This window comes from Takifugu flavidus, chromosome 2 (genome assembly GCF_003711565.1).
Source record: "Takifugu flavidus isolate HTHZ2018 chromosome 2, ASM371156v2, whole genome shotgun sequence".
Classification (NCBI taxonomy): domain Eukaryota; kingdom Metazoa; phylum Chordata; class Actinopteri; order Tetraodontiformes; family Tetraodontidae; genus Takifugu; species Takifugu flavidus.
The window spans coordinates 237,043-252,500 of record NC_079521.1 but is presented as its reverse complement, the minus strand read 5'-3'; the positions used below and the strand labels follow the sequence as shown (position 1 = coordinate 252,500).

Here is a 15,458-nt window from a genome sequence, read left to right as displayed (position 1 = left end):
GGCATCTTTGATTTTAATATCGATCTGCAGCAGCACACAGAAGAACATGAGACCTTTCTGGGTTGGGGTTAGCCTAACCCCAACCCTCCTGTGGTACCGCTGAACGGACACGTTGGTCGGACCTTGGGGCCATAGAACGCTCCATCGCCAGGGTTCAGTTTCCAGGGTTCCCCAAACTCGTTCAGACTGTTCTCCAGTTGCTGAGGAGCCAAGAACAGGCAGCGTATCAGTGAACTGGGCCACTCATGCTGTGGTCCACTAATGAGCAGCAGAACCGGGAGGCTGCTCCTTTAGTTTGGACAGAACCAGGCTGAACAATGGACCCGCGACTGCACACATGAGGCCGCTGCTGGGAAGGAGAGCTCTCCAGGAACAGCGTGAGGAGCATTTAGCTGGTCCAGCTGGTCCAGCTGGTTCTGTGCAGGATAGGTCCCTCAACCCGTCATCATTCCAAGAAATTCTGACGTGACTTCACCTTCTCTGCCTGGTCCCACACAGCAACGTGGCCCAGATGCTTCTCTGGACGAGTGGAGAGGTGAAGCTGGAAGGAGAACCCGAACACGTGGTAGACGCAGCGCAGGAAGTCCAGGCAGCCTTTCATCTCGGACCCGATCTGCACACAGCATCACAGGGTTCAGGGTCAGAACCAGCAGAACCGAGGGAGAGCGATGTGTTCACCTGGTCCATCCTGCAGAAGATGTGAGCGTCGTCCTGCTGGAAGCGGCGCACTCGGGTCAGGCCGCCCAGCGTCCCCGACAGCTCGTTCCTGTGAAGGACCCCGAAGTCCGCCAGCCGCAGAGGGAGCTCCCTCCAGGAGCGGGGCCGGAGGCCGAACATCAGGCTGCAGGACAGGAGCACAGGTGAGGCCGGAACGCTCGGGCACTGGGCCTCGTCTTCAGCGCCTCACCAGTGACCCGGGCAGTTCATGGGCTTCAGAGCAAAGACGTCTTCCTCCACGGCGAACGAGAACATGTTGTCGCTGTAGTGCTGCCAGTGGCCCGACGTCTCCCAGAGCTTGCTGCTGTAGATGTTGGGGGAGGCCACTTCCTGGAAGCCTCTTCTCCAGTACTGCTCCTAGCACAACGGCACAGCCACGTCAGTGAGCAGCGCCTGGCCCAGCCCAGCGGAGCCCAGCGGAGCCCCGCGGAGCGGAGCCCAGCGGAGCCCAGCGGAGCGGAGCCCCGCGGAGCGGAGCGGCACACCTCCCTGCTCAGGTCTGCAGCCACAGGAAGTCCACCTCCTGTGCCACCAGCATGCTAATCACACAGTGGAGCGCCACGGTTGGGGTGTCGCTGTGACCGGCTGAGGACCTAGGAGGTGTCAAGATCTCCAAAAGGCACCACAATTAGCATGAAGTGGCAACATTCGAAGGTCCTGCTCTGCTAAGCTCCAGAAATCAAGTCCTGCCCCAACAAAGGCAGGATTAAACCCCCCGAATTGCTATTTTCAAATTACAAAGTAAAAAATCCGTGTTTTGGCAGGATGTGAAGACACTTGAGTTCCTCCTCCACCTGCTGAAAGGTCCCAGACATCTGCTAACGTTAACACGCCGCTGTCCCAGACATCTGCTAACGTTAGCACGCCGCTGTCCCAGACATCTGCTAACGTTAGCACGCCGCTGTCCCAGACATCTGCTAACGTTAACACGCCGCTGTACCAGACATCTGCTAACGTTAACACGCCGCTGTCCCAGACATCTGCTAACGGTAGCACGCCGCTGTCCCAGACATCTGCTAACGTTAACACGCCGCTGTACCAGACATCTGCTAACGTTAACACGCCGCTGTACCAGACATCTGCTAACGTTAGCACGCCGCTGTCCCAGACATCTGCTAACGGTAGCACGCCGCTGTCCCAGACATCTGCTAACGTTAACACGCCGCTGTCCCAGACATCTGCTAACGGTAGCACGCCGCTGCGCACCAGGAAGCAAATGCACAGCTCCCCGCGTGTCTTCAGTGGTGGCAACAGACTGTGGGGACGTGCTAATGATCGCGCAGCGTTGCAGCGTGATACACGTGAGGAGGTCTTGGCGCCGTTGCTGTGTGATGTCAAAGTCTTCAAGATGTCGCCACATCTCTGCCAAAACGCCGCACAGGCAACTTCCTGTGCTGACTGCAGGAGAACAGGACCTGCCCACCCAAACGGGAGGCGTCGATGGAAGGCGGTGATGTTCTTAAGAAGATAAAGACTATTGCAACGGTGCTTTCACACGGGCGAGCCCAGAACCTTCAGAACCTTCAGAACCTTCAGAACCTTCAGAAGCTTCAGAACCTTCTGAAGCTTCAGATCACAGGAAGGTTTTTTCTGAATCAACATGAGATCTCAGACGTTTACAAAGCTACATTCTGCTTCCCCTGTCGAACAGTTCCACACCTGCTGGGAACAGTTCCACATCTGCTCGGAACAGTTCCACATCTGCTCGGAACAGTTCCACATCTGCTGGGAACAGTTCCACATCTGCTGGGAACAGTTCCACACCTGCTGGGAACAGTTCCACACCTGCTGGGAACAGTTCCACACCTGCTGGGAACAGTTCCACACCTGCTCTGAACAGTTCCACACCTGCTGGGAACAGTTCCACATCTGCTGGGAACAGTTCCACACCTGCTCTGAACAGTTCCACACCTGCTGGGAACAGTTCCACACCTGCTCTGAACAGTTCCACACCTGCTGGGAACAGTTCCACACCTGCTCTGAACAGTTCCACACCTGCTGGGAACAGTTCCACATCTGCTGGGAACAGTTCCACACCTGCTCTGAACAGTTCCACACCTGCTGGGAACAGTTCCACACCTGCTGGGAACAGTTCCACATCTGCTCTGATTGCTGGAGGCTCCAAATGTGCTGGTTATTCTTGGTCATCTCAGTCCCTCAATCACCAAGTGGCTGTTTGGACCTGCTGTGACCAAGCTGGTCCCTGAACCTGCTGTGACCAAGCTGGTCCCTGAACCTGCTGTGACCAAGCTGGTCCCTGAACCTGCTGTGACCAAGCTGTTCCCTGAACCTGCTGTGACCAAGCTGGTCCCTGAACCATCACCAGTCCTGACTCAGCACCCAGTCATGGTCGGAGCTGCTCACACGGGCTCCTGTGTTTGTTCTGATCCAGATGCTGATTCTGTCTGAGGAGCTCAGAACGTGTTGGTCAGATGGGTCCGTACCCTGATGAACCCTGTCAGGGTGTTGTAGATGAACGCTCCGCGGGGCAGGAAGAAGCAGCTGCCGGGGCTCAGGTCATGGAAGAAGAACAGCTCCTGGTCCTGGAAAAGGAAAAAGACTCAGCGATTTAGTGTAACGATAATGACCGAGTGTCCACGAACGCCTCAGAGGAACTAAATGGCTACAACAGACAAACGTCTTCCTCCCTGGGCTCCCGGGGCTCCTGGGCTCCCTGGGCTCCTGGGCTCCTGGGCTCCTGGGCTCCTGGGCTCCCTGGGCTCCCGGGCTCCCTGGGCTCCCTGGGCTCCCTGGGCTCCCTGGGCTCCTGGGCTCCTGGGCTCCCTGGCTCCCGGGCTCCCTGGGCTCCCTGGGCTCCCGGGCTCGGTCCACATGGCACCGAGGTCTTTACGCTCCTCTTAAATCTGGAACTGTTGCTGCTGCCTGCGTCTCCCATGTGGAGAAACCAGCTGGACTCAGTTGAGTCACGCCGGCTCTGAATGTGCCAGGACACAGAAACACGGCGCCACCACATGGTGCGAAGGAGAACTTCAGGATAAAACGAGGTTCTTAGATCCAGAGCTTAAGGCTTGGTTCTGAGGAGAAGAGCTGCTCCTCTCACAGCTGGTGACCTGAGAGGAACCAGCCAATCAGGGCTCGGGGGCGGGGCTTCAATCTGCTAAAGAGGAGGAGCCAGATGGCTCTTTTTTCTTTTGGGAGCTTTGAACTATCAAAGGGAGTGACGTCACATCGCTGCTACAGCCTTGACCTATGCTAAGCTAACATGGGCAGCAACGAGATGCTGCCGTCTGTGCTGTTAAGCGTTCCCCGAGCAGCACAGCCAGGAACCCTCGGCTTCCTCTGCCGGGACACGTCCCGCGTGCCCAGGAACCCTCGGGCTTCCTCTGCCGGGACACGTCCCGCGTGCCCAGGAACCCTCGGGCCTCCTCTGCCGGGACACGTCCCGCGTGCCCAGGAACCCTCGGCTTCCTCTGCCGGGACACGTCCCGCGTGCCCAGGAACCCTCGGGCCTCCTCTGCCGGGACACGTCCCGCGTGCCCAGGAACCCTCGGGCTTCCTCTGCCGGGACATGTCCCGCGTGCCCAGGAACCCTCGGGCCTCCTCTCCAGGAACCCTTGGCCTCCTCTGCCGGGACACGTCCCGCGTGCCCAGGAACCCTCGGGCCTCCTCTCCCAGGAACCCTTGGGCCTCCTCTGCCGGGACACGTCCCGCGTGCCCAGGAACCCTTGGGCCTCCTCTGCCGGGACACGTCCCGCGTGCCCAGGAACCTTCGGGCCTCCTCTGCCGGGACACGTCCCGCGTGCCCAGGAACCTTCGGGCCTCCTCTGCCGGGACACGTCCCGCGTGCCCAGGAACCCTCGGCTTCCTCTGCCGGGACACGTCCCGCGTGCCCAGGAACCCTCGGCTTCCTCTGCCGGGACACGTCCCGCGTGCCCAGGAACCTTCGGGCCTCCTCTGCCGGGACACGTCCCGCGTGCCCAGGAACCTTCGGGCCTCCTCTGCCGGGACACGTCCCGCGTGACCAGGAACCCTCGGCTTCCTCTGCCGGGACACGTCCCGCGTGCCCAGGAACCCTCGGGCCTCCTCTGCCGGGACACGTCCCGCGTGCCCAGGAACCCTCGGGCCTCCTCTGCCGGGACACGTCCCGCGTGCCAGGAACCCTCGGGCCTCCTCTCCCAGGAACCCTTGGGCCTCCTCTGCCAGGACACGTCCCGCGTGCCCAGGAACCCTCGGGCCTCCTCTGCCGGGACACGTCCCGCGTGCCCAGGAACCCTCGGGCTTCCTCTGCCGGGACACGTCCGCGTGCCCAGGAACCCTCGGGCCTCCTCTCCAGGAACCCTTGGGCCTCCTCTGCCGGGACACGTCCCGCGTGCCCAGGAACCCTCGGGCCTCCTCTGCCGGGACACGTCCCGCGTGCCCAGGAACCCTCGGGCCTCCTCTCCCAGGAACCCTTGGGCCTCCTCTGCCGGGACACGTCCCGCGTGCCCAGGAACCCTTGGGCCTCCTCTGCCGGGACACGTCCCGCGTGCCCAGGAACCTTCGGGCCTCCTCTGCCGGGACACGTCCCGCGTGCCCAGGAACCTTCGGGCCTCCTCTGCCGGGACACGTCCCGCGTGCCCAGGAACCCTCGGCTTCCTCTGCCGGGACACGTCCCGCGTGCCCAGGAACCCTCGGCTTCCTCTGCCGGGACACGTCCCGCGTGCCCAGGAACCTTCGGGCCTCCTCTGCCGGGACACGTCCCGCGTGCCAGGAACCTTCGGGCCTCCTCTGCCGGGACACGTCCCGCGTGACCAGGAACCCTCGGCTTCCTCTGCCGGGACACGTCCCGCGTGCCCAGGAACCCTCGGGCCTCCTCTGCCGGGACACGTCCCGCGTGCCCAGGAACCCTCGGGCCTCCTCTGCCGGGACACGTCCCGCGTGCCCAGGAACCCTCGGGCCTCCTCTCCCAGGAACCCTTGGGCCTCCTCTGCCAGGACACGTCCCGCGTGCCCAGGAACCCTCGGGCCTCCTCTGCCGGGACACGTCCCACGTGCCCAGGAACCCTCGGGCTTCCTCTGCCGGGACACGTCCCGCGTGCCCAGGAACCCTCGGGCCTCCTCTCCCAGGAACCCTGGGCCTCCTCTGCCGGGACACGTCCCGCGTGCCCAGGAACCCTCGGGCCTCCTCTGCCGGGACACGTCCCGCGTGCCCAGGAACCCTCGGGCCTCCTCTGCCGGGACACGTCCCGCGTGCCCAGGAACCCTCGGGCCTCCTCTGCCGGAACACGTCCCGCGTGCCCAGGAACCCTCGGGCCTCCTCTCCCAGGAACCCTTGGGCCTCCTCTGCCGGGACACGTCCCACGTGCCCAGGAACCCTCGGGCTTCCTCTGCCGGGACACGTCCCGCGTGCCCAGGAACCCTCGGGCCTCCTCTGCCGGGACAACGTCCCGCGTGCCCAGGAACCCTCGGGCCTCCTCTCCCAGGAACCCTCGGGCCTCCTCTGCCGGGACACGTCCCGCGTGCCCAGGAACCCTCGGGCCTCCTCTGCCGGGACACGTCCCGCGTGCCCAGGAACCCTCGGGGCTCCTCTGCCGGGACACGTCCCGCGTGCCCAGGAACCCTCGGGGCTCCTCTGCCGGGACACGTCCCGCGTGCCCAGGAACCCTCGGGGCTCCTCTGCCGGGACACGTCCCGCGTGCCCAGGAACCCTCGGGGCTCCTCTGCCGGGACACGTCCCGCGTGCCCAGGAACCCTCGGGCCTCCTCTGCCGGGACACGTCCCACGTGCCCAGGAACCCTCGGGCTTCCTCTGCCGGGACACGTCCCGCGTGCCCAGGAACCCTCGGGCCTCCTCTGCCGGGACACGTCCCGCGTGCCCAGGAACCCTCGGGCCTCCTCTCCCAGGAACCCTCGGGCCTCCTCTGCCGGGACACGTCCCGCGTGCCCAGGAACCCTCGGGCCTCCTCTGCCGGGACACGTCCCGCGTGCCAGGAACCCTCGGGGCTCCTCTGCCGGGACACGTCCCGCGTGCCCAGGAACCCTCGGGGCTCCTCTGCCGGGACACGTCCCACGTGCCCAGGAACCCTCGGGGCTCCTCTGCCGGGACACGTCCCGCGTGCCCAGGAACCCTCGGGCCTCCTCTGCCGGGACACGTCCCGCGTGCCCAGGGGGGCTCACTTTGCCAATCTTGCGGTGGTCTCTGTTCTTGGCCTCCTCCTGAAATCTTTCCCACTCCTTCATCCTCCTGGAGTCGGGGAAGGAGATGCCGTAGACCCTCTGCAGGGTCTCCATGTCGGAGCGGCCCTCCCAGTAGGTTGAGGAGCTCTGAAGGCAGAAGCACACATCAGCATCGCCAACATCAGCACTGAGGAGAGGACGTGAACTCTGAGGGCAGGAAGCACCTTGTAGATCTTCAGAGACCTGATCCTGCCCGTGTGTCTGACGTGGGGGGCCTCTGCACAGGTCGATCAGGGGGCCACACCTAGCCAACATGACACACAGCAGCGTTACACGCACGCCCATGTGCACATCATGCCTCATCAGGAACAGCCCACCTGTACACAGTCGTCGTGGGGGTGCGGACTTTCTCTTTCAGGATGCGACACTTGAATTTGTTGTACTAAAAAGATGAAAGACATTGAATTGGATCCGTGACCAAAGCTGCAGCTTCTTTAGTTCCTCTTTAACTTTGATGATCATTTCTTTGAGGTTCTTGGCCAGGAGTCCCTCAGAAGAGGGGTCATTGGACCGGCCCAGGACTCAGCTGCTGGAATAAAGGCTAAAACAGGAAGTAAGGTCACCTTGAACATCTCCAGGAGCGTGTCCGTGCTGACCTCCAACCTCTCGAATGGCTGCTTCTCCTTCAGCACAGACCTACACAGCGTCTCCAGGTCTCCAAAGTCGGTGCTGGAAACTCCTCTGAGCAGAAGGGTCAGGGTCAGGGTCAGGGTCAGGGTGAGGGTTAGAGGGTGAGGGTCAGGGTCAGGGTGAGGGTCAGGGTCAGGGTGAGGGTCAGGGTCAGGGTCAGGGTGAGGGTCAGGGTCAGGGTGAGGGTCAGGGTGAGGGGGAGGGTCAGGGTCAGGGTGAGGGTCAGGGTCAGGGTCAGGGTCAGGGTGAGGGTCAGGGTGAGGGTCAGGGTCAGGGTGAGGGTGAGGGTGAGGGTTAGAGGGTCAGGGTGAGGGTGAGGGTCAGGGTCAGGGTCAGGGTGAGGGTGAGGGTGTGAGGGTTGGGTTAGGGTGAGGGTGAGGGTCAGGGGAGGGGTGAGGGTGAGGGGTGAGGGTCAGGGTGAGGTGAGGGTGAGGGTGAAGGGTAGGGTGAGGGTGAGGGTCAGGGTGAGGGTGGAGGGTGAGGGTGAGGGTGAGGGTCAGGGTCAGGGGTGAGGGTCAGGGTGAGAGAGGGTCAGGGCAGGTGAGGGTCAGGGTTCAGGGTGAGGGTGGGCGGGGTGTGTAGGGTGGGGTCAGGGTCAGGGTTAGAGGGTCAGGGTCAGGGTTCAGGGGTGAGGGTGAGGGTGAGGGTGAGGGTCAGGGTCAGGGTGAGGTAGGGTTAGGGTGAGGGTTGAGGGGAGGGTCAGGGGTGAGGGTGAGGGTGAGGGTGAGGGTGAGGGGGAGGTGAGGGTCAGGGTGAGGGTGAGGGTCAGGGTGAGGGTGAGGGTGAGGGAGGGTCAGGGTGAGGGTGAGGGTGAGGGTCAGGGAGGGTGAGGGTCAGGGTCAGGTTCAGGGTCAGGGTGTGTGAGGGTCAAGGTCAGGGTCAGGGTCAGGGTCAGGGTGAGGGTTAGGGTCAGGGTGAGGGTCAGGGTGAGGGTGAGGGTCAGGGTTGAGGGTGAGGGTCAGGGTGAGGGTCAGGGTCAGGGTCAGGTCAGGGGTGAGGGTCAGGGTCAGGGTCAGGGTCAGGGTGAGGGTTAGGGTCAGGGTCAGGGGTCAGGGTGAGGGTGAGGGTGAGGGTCAGGGTGAGGGTCAGGGTGAGGGTGAGGGTGAGGGTGAGGGTCAGGGTTAGGGTTAGGGTGAGGGTGAGGGTCAGGGTCAGGGTGAGGGTCAGGGTGAGGGAGGGTGAGAGGTGAGGGTCAGGGTTAGGGTGAGGGTGAGGGTGAGGGTCAGGGTCAGGGTGAGGGTCAGGGTTAGGGTTAGGGTTAGGGTGAGGGTCAGGGTCAGGGTCAGGGTCAGGTGAGGGTGAGGGTGAGGGTCAGGGTGAGGGTCAGGGTGAGGGTGAGGGTGAGGGTGAGGGTCAGGGGGTTAGGGTTAGGGTTAGGGTGAGGGTGAGGGTGAGGGTCAGGGGGAGGGTGAGGGTCAGGGTGAGGGTGAGGGTGAGGGTCAGGGTCAGGGTGAGGGTGAGGGTGAGGGTCAGGGTCAGGGTCAGGGTAGAGGGTCAGGGTTAGAGGGTCGGGGAGGGGTCAGGGTGAGGGTCAGGGTGAGGGTTAGGGTCAGGGTCAGGGTCAGGGTGGGTGAGGGTCAGGGTGAGGGTCAGGGTTCAGGGTTAGGGTGAGGGTGAGGGGGAGGGTGAGGGTTAGGGTTAGGGTCAGGGTCAGGGTCAGGGTCAACGTAGACTAACGATCAACCAGCCGTGTGAGCAGGGAAACTCCTCGTTATCTCACCTCTGACCATCCAGGAACATGTCGTAGTAGAAGCCGTTCTCAATCGGGGGCCCGTAGCACAAACAGCCCCCATAAAGGCGCGCCATGGCCTCGCCCAGGACGTGGGCGCTGGAGTGCCAGTACACCTGGGCACAGGTGGGACCAGAGTCACCAGAGACACCTTTGTCCAGCAGAGACCACAGAAATGATCGGAGCATTTTCAGCATAGAGGGAGAAAGAAATCCGTACAGGTGCCTCACAAGGATCTAGGGTCAGGGTCAGGGGGTCAGGGTCAGGGTTAAGGGTTAGAGGGTCAGGGTTAGGGTCAGGGTCAGGGTTAGAGGGTCAGGGTTAGAGGGTCAGGGTTATAGGGTCAGGGGGTCAGGGTCAGGGTTAGAGGGTCAGGGTTAGAGGGTCAGGGTTAGAGGGTCAGGGTCAGAGGGTCAGGGTGGGGTCAGGGTCAGAGGGTCAGGGTCAGGGGGTCAGAGTCAGGGTCAGGGTTAGAGGGTCAGGGTCAGGGGGTCAGGGTTAGAGGGCTAGGGTCAGGGTCAGGGGGTCAGGGTTAGAGGGTCAGGGTCAGGGTTAGAGGGTCAGGGTAGAGGGTCAGGGTCAGAGGGTCAGGGTCAGAGTTAGGGGGTTAGGGTCAGGGTTTAGAGGGTCAGGGTGAGGGTCAGGGTGAGGGTCAGGGTCAGGGTTAGGGTGGGGTCAGGGTCAGAGGGTCAGGGTTAGGGTCAGGGGGTCAGGGTTAGAGGGTCAGGGTTAGAGGGTCAGGGTCAGGGTTAGAGGGTCAGGGTTAGAGGGTCAGGGTCAGGTTAGAGGGTCAGGGGTTAGAGGGTCAGGGTTAGAGGGCAGGGTAGGGTTAGGGTTAGAGGGTCAGGATTAGAGGGTTAGGGTCAGGGTTAGAGGGTCAGGGTTAGAGGGTCAGGGTCAGAGGGTCAGGGTCAGGGTTAGAGGGTCAGGGTTAGAGGGTCAGGGGGTCAGGGGGTCAGGGTCAGGGTTAGAGGGTCAGGGTCAGAGGGTCAGGGTTAGAGGGTCAGGGTCAGAGGGTCAGGGTCAGAGGGTCAGGGTCAGGGTTAGGGTCAGGGTGGGGTCAGGGTTAGAGGGTTAGGGTCAGGGTGGGGTCAGGGTTAGACGGTTAGGGTCAGGGTTAGAGGGTCAGGGTCAGAGGGTCAGGGTCAGGGTTAGGGTCAGGGTGGGGTCAGGGTTAGACGGTTAGGGTCAGGGTTAGAGGGTTAGGGTCAGGGTTAGGGGGTCAGGGTTAGGGTCAGGGTGGGGTCAGGGTCAGAGGGTCAAGGTGAGGGTCAAACTCACAGCCTGAGCATCCTCATTATCAAAGGGCAGGAACTCAACAGAGCAGTCCTGCTCCAGGGGCCTGTCCAGGTCCCACAGCTCCCCATTCACACGAGAAACCACCGTGTGGTCCGCCAGGTCCTGGCTGAGGAACCAAGAGGGAAACAGACCATAGTTCAGCCCAGGCGCCTGACTGATGACAGCGTAGAACCACCAACCTGAGGTCACAGGCCAGCTGGTGGGGCGTGGTGAGCCAGGCCTTGGCCTCCACCCGACGCCCGTCTGGCATCTCCACACGGATGCACCTGTTCTCTGCAGCCCTCTCTGCCAGCAGGGCGGCGCTCTCCTCCTTCAGTGCTTCATACAGGCTCAGGCGCTCGGCCACGAACCCAGGCCAGGGCTGCAACACACAACAGTTAGCTGGGCTGGTTAGCTGGGCTGGTTAGCTGGACTGGTTAGCCGGGCTGGTTAGCCGGGCTGGTTAGCTGGGCTGGTTAGCTGGGCTCATGAGTTAGGCTCGTTAGCTGGGCTGGTTAGCTGGGCTGGTTAGCTGGGCTCCTTAGTTGGGCTCGTTAGTTGGGCTCGTTAGTTGGGCTCATGAGTTAGGCTCGTTAACTGGGCTGGTTAGCTGGGCTGGTTAGCTGGGCTCGTTAGTTGGGCTCGTTAGTTGGGCTCATGAGTTAGGCTCGTTAGCTGGGCTCGTTAGCTGGACTCGTTAGTTGGGCTCGTTAGCTGGGCTGGTTAGCTGGGCTGGTTAGCTGGGCTGGTTAGTTGGGCTGGTTAGCTGGGCTGGTTAGTTGGGCTTGTTAGCTGGGCTTGTTAGCTGGGCTGGTTAGCTGGCTGAGGCGGGTCAGCTCCGTGATTAGCAACATTAGTTGGGCTCGTTAGCTGGGCTGGTTAGCTGGGTGGTTAGCTGGGCTGGTTAGCTGGGCTGGTTAGCTGGGCTGAGGCGGGTCAGCTCTGTGATTATCAACATTAGTTGGGCTCATTGGTTGGGCTGGTTAGCTGGGCTTGTTAGCTGGGCTTGTTAGCTGGGCTCGTTAGCTGGGCTCGTTAGCTGGACTTGTTAGCTGGGCTCGTTAGCTGGGCTCGTTAGCTGGGCTCGTTAGTTGGGCTTGTTAGTTGGGCTCGTTAGCTGGACTTGTTAGTTGGGCTCGTTAGCTGGGCTGAGGCGTGTCAGCTCCGTGATTAGCAACATTAGTTGGGCTCATTAGTTGGGCTGGTTAGCTGGGCTCGTTAGCTGGGCTGAGGCGTGTCAGCTCCGTGATTAGCAACATTAGTTGGGCTCATTGGTTGGGCTGGTTAGCTGGGCTGGTTAGCTGGGCTGGTTAGCTGGGCTGAGGCGGGTCAGCTCCGTGATTATCAACATTAGTTGGGCTCATTGGTTGGGCTGGTTAGCTGGGCTCGTTAGCTGGACTCGTTAGCTGGACTCGTTAGCTGGGCTCGTTAGCTGGGCTTGTTAGTTGGGCTCGTTAGCTGGGCTGGTTAGTTGGGCTTGTTAGCTGGGCTGGTTAGTTGGGCTCGTTAGCTGGACTTGTTAGTTGGGCTCGTTAGCTGGGCTCGTTAGCTGGGCTCGTTAGCTGGACTTGTTAGTTGGGCTCGTTAGTTGGGCTGGTTAGCTGGGCTGGTTAGCTGGGCTGGTTAGTTGGGCTGGTTAGCTGGGCTGGTTAGCTGGGCTGGTTAGATGGGCTCGTTAGCTGGCTGAGGCGGGTCAGCTCCGTGATTATCAACAATCACCTCTGTGGCGTGGCCCTTCTCCTGCTGCTTCTTCTTCTTGTCTACTATCTGGTTCTTGGGGGTCTCCACCTGACCACACACACATAAGGAATTCTTATTCCCCCCCCAGCCACAACACCAGCACCGACGGGGCCCCTGACCATGTTCAGAGAGCTCGCAGCTATTTCTAGAGCCCTGTGTCATTACCCCGGACGGTGCTGGTACTGATGCAACACCCCGGTAACCGGGTTAGAATTGTACCTTATTGTTGGATCCTGTTTCTGATTTGCTGGCGACTGTCTTTGAAGCTTTCATGTTCTTTACTTCTTGCGGTCCTTTGCCCTGCTGCTGCAGCTCCAGCTCCGCCTGGAGACCCCGACGGAGGTGGACTAACCGGTACCTCAGCTTTTCATTGTCCGTGCGCAGGGAGTCCAACCGAGGAGACACCTGCACCACATCCAGATCCACATTCAGAAGCAAACCGTCGCGGAGACTGTAGATTTCCTGAGTAAGCAGCCGTATCTGCTCCTCCTGGGCGGTCAAGCGTGCAGCCAGGCACTCCGCCATCTTTAAATGACCGAGCGCTCTCAAACAGGGGGCGGGGGGGGGGGGGGGTCCAATCCAGTTCTGAGGCTGAGGTCCAGCCGGGTTTTCTGTCACACCGGGCTTCACCAGGATCCCCAAATGCCCGGTAAGACAGAAAACCTGGAGCCAAAAATAACTCTAACCTAAAACGTAAGTGTAGAATCTATAAAGAGGAGACAACAATATTAAGGATTTCGCTTTAGAATCCACTTTTTGGCCATCTGTGGTCTACAGTGCACCTGACTGGCTCAACATTCCTCTCTGCAGATAAAATCCAGAACGAATTTGATGGAGTCCATGAAGGTTGGGATTCATCCGGGTCACAGTACAACAGCAAAGGCAAATTCAAGATTCAAGAGTACTTTATTGATCCCTTTAGGGGGTGTCCACCAGGGAAATTAGCATCTCCAAAGATCTACAAGCATCTACAAAATTACCCACCACCATTTCACCCCATTAAACCTATTAAAGATAATAAAAATATAATAAAATAAGAAATAAAATAGAATAAATTAAAAATAGAATATAAATATAAAACTATAAAAATGTTCCAGTTCTCCTGTTGGCCCTCCTACCCCCCTGCGAGGAGTTGAACAGCAGTCCGATTCCAGCAGTCCGACTATCTGAGAAAGATATTCTAGCGTTGTCTTTATTTATAAAACGCAATTCATGGCGGTGGAATACGACGCTAACTCTGTGCCAGCTGGTGGCAGTAATGCGCTACAGCAGGGTCTGCCGACTGCAGAAGAAAAAGAAGCAGAAGAAGAAGAAGAAGCAGCGGGGTGCAGTACTAAAGGACTGCCGCTAGGCGGCGGTGTCGCGGTAGGGTGCAGTACTGAGGACTGTCGCTAGGGGGCGGGGTGTCGGGGTATGGTGCAGTACTGAGGACTGTCGCTAGGGGGCGGTTGTCGGGGTATGGTGCAGTACTGAAGGACTGTCGCTAGGGGGCGGTGTCGGGGTATGGTGCAGTACTAAAGGACTGTCGCTAGGGGGCGGTGTCGGGGTATGGTGCAGTACTGAAGGACTGTCGCTAGGGGGCGGTGTCGGGGTATGGTGCAGTACTGAAGGACTGTCGCTAGGGGGCGGTGTCGGGGTATGGTGCAGTACTGAAGGACTGTCGCGAGGAGGCGGTGTCGGGGTATGGAGCAGTACTGAAGGACTGTCGCTAGGGGGCGGTGTCGGGGTATGGTGCAGTACTGAAGGACTGTCGCTAGGGGGCGGTGTCGGGGTATGGTGCAGTACTAAAGAACTGTCGCTAGGGGGCGGTGTCGGGGTATGGTGCAGTACTGGAGGACTGTCGCGAGGGGGCGGTTGTCGCGGCAGGTTGCAGTACTGAAGGACTGTCGCTAGGGGGCGGTGTCGGGGTATGGTGCAGTACTAAAGAACTGTCGCTAGGGGGCGGTGTGTCGGGGGTATGGTGCAGTACTGGAGGACTGTCGCTAGGGGGCGGTGTCGCGGCAGGTTGCAGTACTAAAGGACTGTCGCTAGGGGGCGGTGTCGGAGTATGATGCAGTACTGAGGGCTGCCGCTAGGGAGCGGTGTCGGAGTATGGTGCAGTACTGAGGGCTGCCGCTAGGGAACGGTGTCGCGGCATGGGTGCAGCACTAAAGGACTGTCGCTAGGGGGCGGTGTCGCAGCAGGGTGCAGTACTGAAAAACTGTCGCTAGGGGGCGGTGTCGGGGTATGGTGCAGTACTGAAGGACTGCCGCTAGGGGGCGGTTGTCGCGGCAGGGTGCCGTCCTGAAGGACTGTCGCTAGGGGGCGGTGTCGGGGTATGGTGCAGTACTGAAGGACTGCCGCTAGGGGGCGGTGTGTCGGGGGTATGGTGCAGTACTGAAGGACTGCCGCTAGGGGGCGGTGTCGGGGTATGGTGCAGTACTGAAGGACTGCCGCTAGGCGGCGGTGTCGCGGCAGGGTGCCGTCCTGAAGGACTGTCGCTAGGGGGCGGTGTCGGGGTATGATGCAGTACTGGAGGACTGTCGCTAGGGAGCGGTGTCGGGGTATGGTGCAGTACTGGAGGACTGTCGCGAGGGGGCGGTTGTCGCGGCAGGGTGCAGTACTGAAGGACTGTCGCTAGGGGGCGGTGTCGGAGTATGATGCAGTACTGAGGGCTGCCGCTAGGGAACGGTGTCGCGGCAGGGTGCAGTACTGAAGGACTGTCGCTAGGGGACGGTGTCGCGGCAGGGTGCAGTACTGAAAAACTGCCGCTAGGGGGCGGTGTCGCGGCAGGGTGCAGTACTGAAAAACTGCCGCTAGGCGGCGGTGTCGCGGCAGGTTGCAGTACTGAAGGACTGCCGCTAGGGGGCGGTGTCGGGGTATGGTGCAGTACTAAAGGACTGCCGCTAGGGGGCGGTGTCGGAGTATGGTGCAGTACTGAAGGACTGCCGCTAGGCGGCGGTGTCGCGGTAGGGTGCAGTACTGAGGACTGTCGCTAGGGGGCGGTGTCGGGGTATGGTGCAGTACTGAGGACTGTCGCTAGGGGGCGGTTGTCGGGGTATGGTGCAGTACTGAAGGACTGTCGCTAGGGGGCGGTGTCGGGGTATGGTGCAGTACTAAAGGACTGTCGCTAGGGGGCGGTGTCGGGGTATGGTGCAGTACTGAAGGACTGTCGCTAGGGGGGCGGTGTCGGGGTATGGTGCAGTACTG

General features: G+C 61.0%; 1 protein-coding gene across 1 annotated transcript in view; it reads right to left on the bottom strand.

The window, feature by feature from the left end:
* The window catches only part of LOC130521659 (threonine--tRNA ligase 1, cytoplasmic-like), a 16,611-nt gene extending 3,447 nt beyond the window's left edge, over nt 1-13,164 (bottom strand). Inside the window, 16 exon segments of the mRNA XM_057025383.1 lie at nt 1-24; nt 123-200; nt 476-613; nt 679-841; nt 908-1,074; nt 3,162-3,260; nt 6,833-6,979; nt 7,057-7,104; nt 7,106-7,136; nt 7,210-7,274; nt 7,456-7,573; nt 9,243-9,367; nt 10,533-10,656; nt 10,730-10,911; nt 12,249-12,317; nt 12,489-13,164. The exon segment at nt 1-24 is cut by the window's left edge and continues 77 nt beyond it. Of these exon segments, the coding sequence (XP_056881363.1) occupies nt 1-24; nt 123-200; nt 476-613; nt 679-841; nt 908-1,074; nt 3,162-3,260; nt 6,833-6,979; nt 7,057-7,104; nt 7,106-7,136; nt 7,210-7,274; nt 7,456-7,573; nt 9,243-9,367; nt 10,533-10,656; nt 10,730-10,911; nt 12,249-12,317; nt 12,489-12,794 (1,884 nt within the window). The 5' untranslated portion in view covers nt 12,795-13,164.
* Between the last annotated feature and the right edge of the window lie 2,294 nt (nt 13,165-15,458).